This window comes from Cygnus olor, chromosome 1 (assembly GCF_009769625.2).
Source record: "Cygnus olor isolate bCygOlo1 chromosome 1, bCygOlo1.pri.v2, whole genome shotgun sequence".
Lineage (NCBI taxonomy): Eukaryota > Metazoa > Chordata > Aves > Anseriformes > Anatidae > Cygnus > Cygnus olor.
The window spans coordinates 51,843,620-51,857,830 of record NC_049169.1 but is presented as its reverse complement, the minus strand read 5'-3'; the positions used below and the strand labels follow the sequence as shown (position 1 = coordinate 51,857,830).

The 14,211-nt window shown below is 34.7% G+C and overlaps 1 protein-coding gene across 3 annotated transcripts in view; it reads left to right on the top strand.

The window, feature by feature from the left end:
- The window catches only part of LRRIQ1 (leucine rich repeats and IQ motif containing 1), a 109,831-nt gene that overhangs the window by 44,335 nt on the left and 51,285 nt on the right, over positions 1-14,211 (top strand). For all 3 annotated transcript variants that reach the window (XM_040558306.1, XM_040558298.1, XM_040558314.1), the window contains exons 19-21: positions 12,893-13,014; positions 13,683-13,778; positions 14,121-14,206. In XM_040558306.1, coding sequence (XP_040414240.1) covers positions 12,893-13,014; positions 13,683-13,778; positions 14,121-14,206 — 304 coding nt within the window. The remainder of the gene's footprint in view (positions 1-12,892; positions 13,015-13,682; positions 13,779-14,120; positions 14,207-14,211) is intronic.

Here is a 14,211-nt window from a genome sequence, read left to right as displayed (position 1 = left end):
TAATGACTTATTCACCTATTCATCTGTCTGTTTTCTCTAATTGTTCACATTTGTTCTCTTCTTTATTTGTGGTTTCTGGTAAAGCAAAGCAAACTGATGTCATTTGAGACCTAAGTGGATATGACTGAGAGTTTTGTATTTTTTTTTTAACGAATCTTTGTCTATGTGGGCTTATAGTTGCTCATTCAGCTGCTGCATCTTTGCAAGGGTCCACTGTAATTTTGCAATGGAGATTGATGTGATAGCCCTGCTACTGGCAGGATTAGATCCTATTTATTATCACATGCTTGTGTGGCTCATAGACGGTTATGAAAATCAAGTATGTTTTTAGTTGAAGCAGCACAATTTACAGTTCATCAGTCTTTGGTCATCTGAGTATCAACCTTCTTATGTCCCATTTCCCTGTCCCCATTAGAAAATAGTTGGACTTTGTACCAACTAATTTCTGGTGACTTGACAGCTTAAAATATTATTTTTCTTCCCTCTTTTAGCATCTATTTTAAGATAGATTTTCAGAATTACTATCCTATTGTAAGATAATGCAAAATGCTGGAGAGTCCCAGGAATCATTTGTAGACAGGAAATGTGTGTGTGTGTGTAAATGTAGAGATCTGACTTAAATTTTAGGATTTATTTATTTTTTTAATTTTAATTTAAAATATATATATATACAAAAAAGAAGTGTCTCTTTAGCTGATGTTCTCTGATCCTTGGCTTCTTTCTAGAGTAATAAAAAGCAGAAAGTGGAAGGTTTTATTTTTTCACACAGTAAAGAAATATCTGTTCTTATGTACAAAAGGAAAATACCCTGTTTTGAATTATTCAGCCTGTAGTCCAGAGTCTCATATGCCATGTGTCAGTTGAGCCATGGTTGTTTCACTCTGTCCTGCCAATAATCTTGTGACTTTATTTTTTAATTGTTTTGTTTTGTTTCATTTTTTCTGAAGAAAAAAAAAAGAAAACTACATGGGTAGTTTTATTCCATCTCTCTGTTGGCAAGGTAATCACATTTGGACAGGTGCTTCTGAGGCCAGGGATAAAAGGAAGGAGTCGGGGAGGCAGGAAAAAAAGGGCCAGGTCATTTCAGAGATCCTTGCACTGTATCACCCTCTGGTGTGATTTTTTCCAAATTGTAGTTTAGTTTATTAAGAAAGACGTAAAACATGTTTTTAGGGAACATTGCTTGAATAAAGTTATTTTGTTCAGATCATGATAGGAGAACCATGCACTGACATTTTAATTTGCACACCAGGCTCAAAGGCTGAACTGGAGATTCTTGTCAAATAAATTACTCAAAACCTTAACTTCTTGTGATGAAAAATATAAGAATATATTTTTTTCTACAGAGCTGTGTATGTGATAAATTTTAAATTTATAAGCCCAGAAAGGTTATCCTTTGTTCAGGGATTAAGTGTTTTGATTTTCAAGATTGGCTGTAACTGGAATTCAGAAATTTCTTACGCCCTGTCATGTTTGTCATAATTTTTTCCTTTATTTGTTTGTTTCAAGCATGTATCTTGTGTTCACTGAAGAGGTTGTAGGAAATGTATGGCTTAACTATAAAAGACCTACTGAAAATGTATTATGAAATAGGGATGGGTGATCCTTTCTGGCCCGTGTTATAACAAAAACAAGTGTTGGGCCTCAAACAAGTGTGTAGGGAGGAGTACTTATTGCTGGACAAAGAGATCCCATATAATAAGGTGTGAAGGAGGAGAAAAATGCATGGAAACCGTTTTGTGCTGCAGATTTCACTGTTGGATAGGATGAGTGAATTGGGAGAAAAATATTTTCTTATCACAAGTTAATGCAAACATAGTAAATCTTGTCCAAATGTTTTTTGAATAGTCCACTATTTTGTCATGTTGTCACTATTTTTATACCAGCATTATGAAAGATTTCAGTTGTAATGATTTCATTTTGTATTATCTAACAATTCACAAAGCCACTAGTGTGCAAGCTTCTGTTTAAACCATTTAAAATATCACTATGCTGATGAAGACTGGTCACTCATTAGGTACCATTCTTCATTAAATAACTGTTTAATGTCTTTATGACAAGTTCACTATACATAGCGCTTTGTGGAAGTTGAGGTTACAAAACAGCATGGGGAAAACAGTAGTCTTTTCCAAAGACCTGTTTACTCCAGTTAAGCGCATTGAGCAGTGATATATTACTACAAGTCTCTGGCACCATATCATGTGAAAAATGAATTGTGTGTGACTGAGCTGGAGGAAAGGCCTTTATCTAGCTCACAATAGCATGAATAGTAATCGTTTCACCTTTACAATTACTGATATCTTCTTGTAGCCATATCAGCTCTGACACATTGCCAAAGGTATTCAGAGCCTATTGAAAGCAGTAGTGTTTTATGTCTGTTGTATTGTGCAATGTCAAACAGGCTATTCCAGATGAGATGAAAGATCTGGCCAGCAGATGTCTCTGAAAGTATGAGCCTGTTATTCAGTGATATTTTCATGTCTTTCATGTGGACTTCGCAGAATTCCAGCCTGTATGCTCCAGAAGGCTGATCTTGAGACAACCTTTCATCAGCACTCCATCCATGTAGCAAATGTTGAGCTCCACAAGGCAAAGCTCTTTACCTCTGGTGGATGAAATCTGACAACACATTTGCTTGACACAACTCTTACTTTTAGTACCATGTAACCATGAGCATTGTTACTTTTTTGATGAGAATATGATTTGAGTAAAATACAAAATGTCAGTGTCAGTAGGTTGAACTAATTGAGTATGATCAATTTTAAGACAATTATTTGCTGAGAACAGTGTTTGTTGAGTAAATTATTGTTTTCCTGCACTGAGTCAGCATATGGACATATATCTTATTCTCATCAAGATGTCAATACTGACAGTTACATGACACAGAAATTGGGTAACATATTTTGCAAAACCAATTTTTTTTTTTTGTTAGGGATATCTAGTAATACTTTTTCAAAAAGAAAATAACTTTATATGTTGCAACCAAACTAAAGAGAAATCCATCACAGCTTCCTTCATCAAAAGGAATAGATCCATTGCTCTGAGACAAAGGGTTGTTCTACTTTTGAGTTTGCTTAAATAGAATTTTTAAATCTCATTCCATTTGACAGCTTTTGAAATTCATGACCATGAGTTTTCTTCACATTTTTTATATAACCACACTCAGCCACACAGACTTTTTTTGCTTGCCTTCCAGAGCAGCTGGGTATCAATTATCTGTGTTCCTAGAGTATATAGTTGCCTTTATAATGTGTTTGCGTAAGGTGATGAATCCTTACTATATTGCAATTTATTGTTCAGGCAGTCTGACTGCTTAAAGATCTTCTCAAGAGCCCAGTCAACTGGGTTTGAGGTGAGCTGAAGTGGATTTGTATAATTTCTCGAAACACGCAATATGTTTTTTTTTTTTCTTTTCAGATAGTGAATGCTTCATGATGTGGTTTGTCTCAGACCATGAGCTTGTGACTGTGTGCTTATGTCAGTGATTTCTGTTTTCTGGCTTATGCCAGGAAATAGTTATCCTATAGATTATAAGGTCCCCATAATATTTCTTGTAGCTTGACACTTTTAGGAATGCTCTTGTAATTGCTTATAAATGTCAGATCAGAATCAAGCCTTCCTATGTTTTATGCTGCAAAGAATATGATCCCCTTTTTATATGAAATTTGTTATGAAGTTACAGTGTAGCAGAAAAGCAAAAAAGTGTCTGATGATTTGCTCAGATTCATCCTTTACCTTGAAAAATAGAGAAAAAAGACTGTCTTGAGTAACATATTGGGAGATCAGTCTTTTCAATGAATGTATACGAAGTATCTCTTGATATGATTCTGTTTCTTCAGCTGCTACATTAATGAATGGCATGTTAGTCTGTGGCATCATCAGATACATAAGGTTTCTTTCCTATCTGTTTCAGCAATGATGCTTATATAAAACGATGAAATGTTTTCCAGTTACCTAGTAGACAGATATCCTTAGCCCTGGAAGTAGCTTGTTGCAGAGTCAGGTTCTGATGAACACAAACACAGATATGAGGAGTTGTAGCCATGTCCGACACCCCACCTTCACAGCTGGTGCGAAATATGCTCTCATTGCTTTCAGGCCTTCTACCGTGAGATCTCAGTTCTATATACCACTGAAATGCTTTTAATTTTTAAATAGAATCTGTCTTCATGGCTTATCTCTGTCTAATTAATGGTCAAATAGCCAGATTCAAAAAAAATACTTTCCAGAGGAAAACCCACTCACGATGTATGACACTGAAGATATAATTTGGAATCTGTGTTTAGCTAAATTATATAATTTTATCTAAGTTATTTTTAGCTTCCCTTTCTTTGACAAAACTGCAAATTGAAATATAGCTTTCTTTTGTATTGTGGTTTTAGAAATCCTTCACAAAACTTGGTAGAACAATCTGGGTTATCTTCATTTGAAAATGTGTGTTCTTTCAACATACATTATTTAAGGGGTAGAAATGAGGGTTTCCCTGGCTTTGTGGATTTTGTTTGTTTGTGTAAATTCATTGTCTTTTTGATTTATTTTATTTATTTATTTTTTTCTTCAGAGGTAGGAGGATTTAGAAAAAGGCTTCTAGGGACTTTCTAGCTAAAGTCCATAGGTAAGGTGGATGTTTGTGTAATGTGGCAGAATCAGGGAGGGGAAGACCTGGAGTTTGTTGTCATTTTAATAGGCGAAGAGTGTGTTTGGGGTCGGAGAGCCATTTCAGGAGTGGCCTGAAGGTGCCAGGAGCCTGATATTTATTGAGGTGGGTTGGGATATACATCTGAAAAGATTTTTGAAGCATTCATTTATGGTCCTTACTTGAACCATGTAACCTCTGAAGCTGAGGTTACTGTGGTTATTGTTTACCCATCTGTACTTTATATTTGTGTATTCAAAAAAAAAAATGTAGGGACATCTTAAGCTTCCTTTGAAAACTGTCAGGCTTAAGGCAGAAATGCTTTCCTGGAAAAAATGTGGGTAATGTAGGTCATGAATGAGTTTGATAAACTACAATGAGATTCAGGGTTCTGGAGAGTTAAGTATGTATGTAGATAAACAACTTTTTTATGTGAAAGAAAACTTTCTGGGACCATGAAGTTTTCATTATTCATTTATTTGTGTATAGTTCCAAATCAATTATTTGTATGGCTTTACTCATATGTATTTAGAGAAACCATATCTGTGCATATATGCACATATTTTATATGTAAATAATATATATATATATATATATATATATAAGAATTCGAGAGAACAGTTAGTTTTCTGACCTTCTTAAACATTTTGGAAAAAAATACACTTGGAGAAGACATTTTTCAATAAAATTCTGTTAAATGTTTTTCTTTAAAGAATATTGTGACTTTTCCAGTAATCTCTAACACATCCTTTTTATAAATGGACAACTACACAAGTCTTCTTGTTCTCTAACTTTCCTGCAAGAATGTACTCTAATAATTAACCTGCTTTCTTAAGTCTTTAATCTCTTGGGGTTAATTCATTGTTGTGATGTTTCTTTGGAATCCATAGGATAAGCACTACTTTTTTTTTGGCTTGCAGCACTGTTCGGTTTTAGCAATCATGAGAATGCAGCAATGCCCAACTTTCCTTACCTCTTGTGCTACATAAAGACAGAGTTGAAAAAGAAGCATTGCCAGAGGTTAAAACAACCTTTATTAGGGTGCTACTCTATTTATCTTCACCATATAATATATGTGAAAAAGCATGAAAGACAAACCCAGAGGAAAATGGCTATTTTTCCTACTACTTGCAGTTCAGAGATATGTTCTCTATAAAATGTATCTGTATTTAGCTGGACTGATCTGTCCAGCTAAGAAGCCTGTATACATTTCTTATGTAAAGTTGGTCAAATCAGCACATTTACATGCAGTTTTAAAGTGGCAGAATTCAGGCTGAATTTGAGTCATTTTGGAAATGGAAAAATAATTCAACAAATAGACGATTCAGTTAAGGATGTTCTTATTTGATACTGTCTTATCTTTGGTAATTTTTTAGAAAGTCACACTGTGAACTGACAACTTTCTAATGTTGAACTAGGCTTTACATATGAATTCAAATTGCTCAGAAAAACTAGCCCATAGTGTAATCTGATTCCCAAGACTGGATGAAAGAAAAGGCTAAATACACAAAAATATTCAGATCTTCAATTTCAAAGGCAGTTTTCAATCACAGTTTATCAAACATACATAAATAAGCAGAGAAAACTGACGTGGTCTTTCTATGTCAGCTATAAGAGCTGAAAATTTATAATTCCCTAACAGGTTTTTCTAAAATCATTTATGCTTTTAGAGGAGAAAGTTTTAGCAAGGAATACGTAGGACTTGGCAGAAATGAAGTTTAGTGAGAAAGAAATTAAATATGTTGTCCTGGAGTGGCATGGTGTTTGAATGAAATGTACCATAGAGTGAAATATGTTTGACAGGAGTCAACAGAGATAGTTACAACTTTTGGCCAGACCGTTGTACTTGCTCTCATATGCCCTTTTATATTGTGAGTATCCACAGGGTTAACTTTCAGCATATGATGCCTTCTTCCTCACCACTCATACCCCACTCCCACCACCCAAAATTCCTGAGCAATCATTTAACCTACAGGATGTTTAACAGTAGGAAAACTTTCTTCTTGTGACACACATTGCTCAAAAGGAGACTTTGTCAGCCTATTTGAAATAATCATAGAATGGTATTGAACATTCCACCTTGGATTAAAGTAGTGTTTCATTTGTCTTTTTGTTTTAAGTTTTTGATTTACTTTATTGGAGCAAACAAGCCCTTAACTGCACAATACAAATATACTCACTGAAAACTAACAAAGTAGAAAGCAAAGACATCACTTGTATTCTATAAAGAAAACAATTCAAAAGATTAATTCTAAGTGTTTATTTATTTACTCTTATTGCATATTGTCTTATTCTTCAAAAACTATTTGGAATGTAGACAGGGGAGCTGTTTTGTAAACTCTGTTGGAAAAAGGGCCATTCATAGAATCATAGAAACTGCTGTGTTCCTCTCATAGAATCATAGAATCATTAAGGTTGGAAGAGACGTTCAAGATCATCTGGTCCAACCATCACCCTACTACAAATGTCCCCCACTAAACCATGTCCCTAAGCACCAGGTCCAACCTTTCCTTCTTTACTGATGATGTTAAAGACCGAGAATAACATAAATTGCCTGCATCACTGAAGGTAGCAGAAGTCTGGAGAAACAAGTTAGACAAATCCAGGCAGGTGATTTCTGGGTGAATCTTTTTTAAATGCAAGGAATTCCACACACTATTTCTGTGAAATTGTAATGTGGAGATATTTTTGAAAATAAAATTGTTGATTTTTTTTATCCTCCCATTCTCCATATTCTATTGTCATTTCCAGGGGCTAGTCATGAGTCCATTGAGTGAGTTTTTTATATTAATTTTCTTTTGCTTATTTATATCCTGTTGGCTATTTTTGCTATTTTATCTATAAATATATACTATAAAAATATACTATATAAATAAATATATAAATAAAACAATTATTCCGGCTAAACTGTTGGAGTCCTTCAAACAGTTAGTGAATTAATGAGGAAATGAAAGAAAAAAGGAAAGAGGTATAAAGAGTAAGTTTTTTGTAATTTTAAAAAATAGTTTCACAGTTTTGTCAGGTGGTTATTGATCTTGTGATTCTGAGGTCCACCATGTTTGGAAATGGGAGTTAGCTTCAACCCCCATGACAGCCAACATATTGGCCTTTCAGAGTTAAACTAGTTCTTTGACTTAGAAATAAATATATAGTAATATGCCTATACTACGTCTATAGTTTACACAGAACATAAAAACAAGCATTATCATCTTATTTGTTTCGTAATTCGTCTCAGATTTTTTTTTTTTTTCTGTTAGTGGATAATCTCAATAGAAATTGATCTCATTTTTAGTCTTAGTTTTTGTTAAATCTGTTATAGCCTTTGCATTAGTTATAATTTAGGACTGTATTTATGGGAAAATATGGACAGAAGCTCCTCAAGTTAGTACTGTCAAAATCTCTAGGCATAAACATAGTGGAAGAGCATATGTTCAGAAATCAATTATGCATTTATTTTTGTTGGCCAAAGCAAAAGACAATGTGGTATATTTTTATAATATGCTACATATATGCATACAAGTGCCAAATGTGCTTTATATCAGCAGATATAATCTTAATGATAAATCATTTTTTTTGTTTTGTTTTGGTCTTGCATATTTATACCTTTGAATCATGCTTTTCTATTTTCAGTGATATTTCTTTTCAACACTTAACACACTAAAAGTCATTTAATAGGTTATGTAAGAAACAAAAACACAATGGAGAATATTAAATTAATAACTGGCAAATGCTGGGCTAAGAAAATATTTGTGAGAAAAGTTTCAACCTGAATTTTAAAAGCAAAGAACTTTAATTGGGTTATGGTGCAAGTATAAAACAAAAGGATTTGATCTGTGTACTGCATTTTGATCTGTCTTGTTCCATAAAATTGAGTACAACTGTGGAACATCAGTTTTTATGTTTCATGATTTTCTTGATTTCTTTTGTAGACATATCCACCAGAGAGGTAGAAGCTCAAATAGCTAGAATTCAAGCTTGCAGTTGAAGTCTGACAGTCAGGCTTGGATCATATGACACGGTCTCCCACAGTATTCTCCTGGAGAAGCTGGAGGCCCATGGTTTGGACAGGTACACTCTTTGCTGGGTTAAAAACTGGCTGGATGGCTGGGCCCAGAGAGTGGTGGTGAACAGAGTGAAATCCAGCTGGCGACTGGTCACCAGTGGTGTTCCCCAGGGGTCGGTGTTGGGGCCCATCCTCTTTAATATCTTTATTGATGGTTTGGATGAGGGAATTGAGTGCACCCTCAGTAAGTGTGCAGATGACACCAAGTTGGGGGGAAGTGTCGATCTGCCAGAGGGTAGGAAGGCCCTGCAGAGGGACCTGGACAGAATGTGTCGACGGTCAGAGGCAAAAGGGATGAGATTCAACATGGCTAAGTCATGCACTTTGGCCACAACAACCCCATGCAACACTACGGGCCTAGTGCAGAGTGGTTGGAAAGCTGTGCAGAGGAAAGGGATCTGGGGGTGTTGGTCGACGCTCACCTGAACATGAGCCATCAGTGTGCCCAGGTGGCCAAGAAGGCCAACGGCATCCTGGCTTGTATCAGGAATAGTGTAGCCAGCAGGATCTGCAAGGTGATCCTTGTATTCTGCTCTGGTGAGGCCCCACCTTGAGTACTGTGTTCAGTTTTGGACCCCTCACAGACATTGAGGCTCTAGAGTGTGTCCAGAGAAGGGCTATGGAGCTGGTGAAGGGCCTGGAACACAAGTCCTATGAGGAGCGGCTGAGGGACCTGGGGTTGTTTAGTCTGGAGAAGGGGAGGAAGTTTTGGGGAGCTGGGGGTTGGCCTCTTCTCGCAGATAACTAGTGATAGGACTAGAGGGAATGGGCTCAAGTTGCACCGGGGGAGGTTTAGGTTGGAAATTAGGAGACATTTCTTCTCAGAAAGAGTGGTCAGGCATTGGAACAGGTTGCCCTGGGAGGTGGTGGAATCACCATCCCTGGGGGAGTTTAAGGAAAGTTTGGACCTGGTGCTTAGGGAAATGGTTTAGTGGGTGACATTGGTAGTTGGGGGACAGTTAGACCAGATGATCTTGGAGGTCTTTTCCAACCTTAATGATTCTATGATTCTATATTCACTATTAATGTAAGATATTTAAATACTCCAATCATTCTTGGACACACTGTACAGCACAAATTAATTTGACTAATATTTGCAAGAAGTGCTAAACTACTGCTCTCCCAGATCTATTGATTCTTTTGCAAATAGAGGAGGAGAAAAATACTTAAGAAATGTGCCATTTTCATATACCTTTGTATACCAGCAAAGATGAAGACCAATCTTTTACAGACTGAGTTAACTTGCAACTTGATTAAATGCCCATGCTTAGAAAATAAATTAAAAACTATTACATGAAAAGCTAGAAATATGATCTGTATAGTGCAACTGAAGAGTAAATTCAAAGAGGACTAGCTGGAATAATGTCTAATTTCACTGATTTTCACTGGTTTGGGTCAGACTTCCTCCTTTTTTCATAGTTATTCATTTCAACCATTTTACCCACAGACCCCAGGCAACTGCAGAACTCTAATATGTAATAGTTTTGTCTCTGCAGAGATACAAACTTATCAGTTTTCTGTATCTGACTTGTACAAATTCACAACTTCACAACCTTAAGTGATTGCCTTTGGAATTCAACTTACTACAGTCTACTTCTGGAAAAAAACTTTACTGTGACACTTTTTTTTTTTTTTTTTTTGAATCAAGTATGTAGTGGTTATCAGCATGAAAATAATCACTGCACTGAGATATGATAGTAGTTTGCAGGCAGGTATAACAGATAATGATACATTTAATGTGTTGCATGCCTCTGAAGTTTGTTTGCATAGATAATTCCTTAACATGTGCAACCATCTGAAAGAGGAAATGGGGTAAAAAGGGTAATGTATATCTTAATCATGAAACAATAATAGAAAGATTGGTAGACATCAGCTATCAATGACAAGGGCATAAAATTTGTCTGGATTTAAATAAAAGAATTAAAACCAAAATACTATAATCAAAGAACAGAGAATTACAGAAGCAAGGAATGAAACATGTAAAAATGAATCCTTTTTAAGACTTGAAAATGAAATCAAATTTTATTGAAAATTTGAATAGAAGAAGAATAACCCTGGTTCACAGTTACCTTATAAATAAGAAGATTGGTTTTAGAATCACCAAATGATGTGACCACTACCCAAAGTAAGCTTTTCAAAATAACTGAAATACCATCCTTTTGTCTCTCAGAATTTCAAAGGTCTTGGAAGGCCTTCTTGGTTGGTAGTCTAAGGCTGTTCAAAGTCCTCTTTACTCAAGCTGCACAGTAAGTTATCCAGATTTAGGATAACTGCTTCAAATTTTCAAGGTCAGAAATTAGTGCAATCTGAAAGAGACTGTGAATTGGAAAAGGTAGTCTGGTTTTATAAATTAACTGTTTTTGAAAGAATGAACACCAGGCTCTTTGCTGATGAAATAAAAACAGCCTAAATGACTGAGCCCTGTATAAGTGAAGCCAAATTCTTCAGAGGTATTTACTTACTGTGTGGGAGTAAAGTACTACTCTCACTTATCAGAATGTATTGAAAGAACACGTGGTTAAAGAACTCATGGATGTATATGAAAAATAGGTTATCTAAAGGTTGAGTTTGAAACATAATCTAAATTTTGTTTTCATGAGAGAAGACAGAATTCTGTCTTAAAGAATTAAGAGACACCAAGTAAGACCTAATTCTGGCATCCTTCTTCATGCCAAGCTATTAATTTAGTTTGTGAATGGTTCTATTATATCAAAAATAAAATTGATTAACTGAAGAATAATTTCATATAGCCTTGAGTTTTTTAACCCCAGATTTCAGTGAAGAATATTCATCTATTCTGCTGAACTCAGCAAAAACAAGTTTGACAGAATCTGGCACCTACATCAGGATATAAAATACTCATTTACTCAAAACTAGAAAATGAGACTCTAGGTCTTTAGGCCTTTAATCTGTATTTTTTTTCAGAGTTTCACAGTCACTTTTTAATAACTTGGGTTTATGGACAATGTTGGGATTAAAATAAATAAAAAAATGAGAAGTAGGAGATGCATCTCATTGAAAATAAAAGAACAGAACAAAACAAAAGAACACTCTTAATCTGATTTATTTTAAATAAAATTATACACCATAGCATCTCCAAAGGTGTTTTGAGTGTGATTGCTCTGCAGGTGGCAGTTCTGATATATGACTTGAAAACACTTGAAACAGTATCTAAGACAGTTTAAAAGAGACTTTTTTAAAGTTATCAAAACTAAACTGATTTTATCAGTGCACTATTTGACTTTACTCATTTATACAGGCTGCATTAGAAAAGGAATGGCTAACTCTAGATTCCACCCGTTTCCCTTCAAAAACACTCCTGTTCTCAAACCAGCTGCACTGGCCAAAGGTAACGTGTCACAGCAACTTCTTACTATTCTGTCTTTATTCGTTCTCTAAGGATATGCTATTCTGGGGTGATTAATAAGACAATCTATTGACTTGAAAAACACAATTGCTTTTAGAAGTCTCGGACTTCCTCCTCACCCCCAGATGCAATTTTTCTTCTAGATTTTCTTTCATTTGCTTAATTTTTTCTTTGTTTTGGATTTATTTCAACACTTTACTTCACAGTAGCAGAAAAAAAGATGATGCTCTTCATCTGTACATTTGGCAATGGATTAAAAATTGCTAGTTGACACACTACTTTAAAAATACTGAGATGTGCATTGTATGACAACAGCTGAATGTTTTCAGAACAGCTAAAGGTTTGAGCTGTAATGTCTGCTAGCTACTTGATAAACTTTGAAGTTTTAGCTTTTTGTTTTGGAAGGTTTTTGGTTTTTTTTGGTTTTTTTTTCCTTCTTCTTGCTTAAATAGTATTTCCTAATGTCCTAATGTTTTATTTCCTACAATTAAAAGAGAGATATGTTATAAAAGTATAATTCTTGATATTTAAGGACTTTAAGTATAATTAAAGTCACCTTTTTGCCCTGTTTATTTAATTGAAGGTCAGGTTTCTAATGAGCATAGCACTGTTAAGAATCCTTTCTGTTACAGTAATGGACTACAAACCCTTTTAGGTTTATCTGCATGTTTTGAAGTCCTAGACATGTGCAGTCCCAGTGATGCTCAAAAGTCTGTTCATATGCATAACTTATGTTTTTTTGAATAATTGTTTTCATGGTTTATGACAAACTTGTAGGAATTATCAACTGCTTTTTTATTTTTATTTTATTTCTCTTACTGAGAAGTATTCTAGGCCCTTAAATTCCAGTGAACATTCAAATAGTTTGCAGTTGTCACCACAAGCACTTTGGCAGTGTGTTGACAGACCACATTTATATTCACCAGAAAATCTCCACTTTCATAGAAGGTAAGTCAAATAATTTGGGGGAGGTGGGGAGGAAGAGGTATTTGTTTGTTTTGTGGGCATATTTTGTGTGTGTGTGTGTGTGTTTTCCCCAGTTATGTTTAGTTGATTTGGATTTGACAAAAATCAAAAGGAAGATAAATTGAGGCTGTTTTCTGATGCTTTTGCAGCTGTTGGTTAAAGTGACATTACTAGAGTTAAAATGTATTCACTGGTTAAAACCCGGTATACTAAAAGCAGTTGTTATTTTTCATTAAGTAAGAGTATATGAATATATACATATATTTTATGAATGTATATTTGATGATATATCATAAAACATTTTTTTCACATACATCATAACAATGTAGATGTTGAAATAGATTTCTAAGACTAGATAAAGATTAAAAAGGATTTCTTACACAGCTGCATTCTTTTGGAGAGAAAAAACTGAAATATGCTTTGAGTAATTGAAATGTAAACATTTCAAATTAATAGCAGACTTTTATTAGTCTCTGAGATAAAGTCTTCCTGGAGTATTGAAATAGATTTATATGTATATGTGTATATATATATATATATATATAATTTGCAAGCTTCAAAAGGCACAAACAACTTCCAGAATAATGAAGGCTTCAAAACAGTCTCCCAAGACCCTACCTTTCAGTACTGTTCCTATACTTTGTTTTCAGTTCAGAGAAGGGAACAATGTCACAGCTCTTTGACTTGAAAGAAAAAAAGAAATTTTCGTTCAGGTCTGGAAAAGAAGAAAAAATTTCAGAAGAATGGTATGTTAAGCTTCAGTATTCTGCTTGTTCCAGAAATAGGTACAGTATATTTGGTTGTTGTAGCTTGCTTTTTTTTAACTTCCACCTTTCAGTAATCTCTGCTTTCTACCAAAGTAAAAACTATTGTTACTTTTACAAATATCTGAGAGACCAGCTTAATATATTGCAATATTGTAATTTTAAGTTAAATGTTGCAGGTCTCTGTGTAATTCAGAATGTTTCATACCATGCAGTTAAGAAAAAAATAAACACTTGTATTCTCTTTGAAAAGTGCATTTTATGATACTATGCAGATGATCTGTTACTATCTGAAATTTTTAGTGAGTTATTCTCTTCCCCTAGGGGTTTTAAAGACATTTCTACTGCACAGCTAATGCTGAAGAGGGCTCATAAAATGAAGCCCAGAAAGTACAGTAATAAAAAAGTAGGTAAG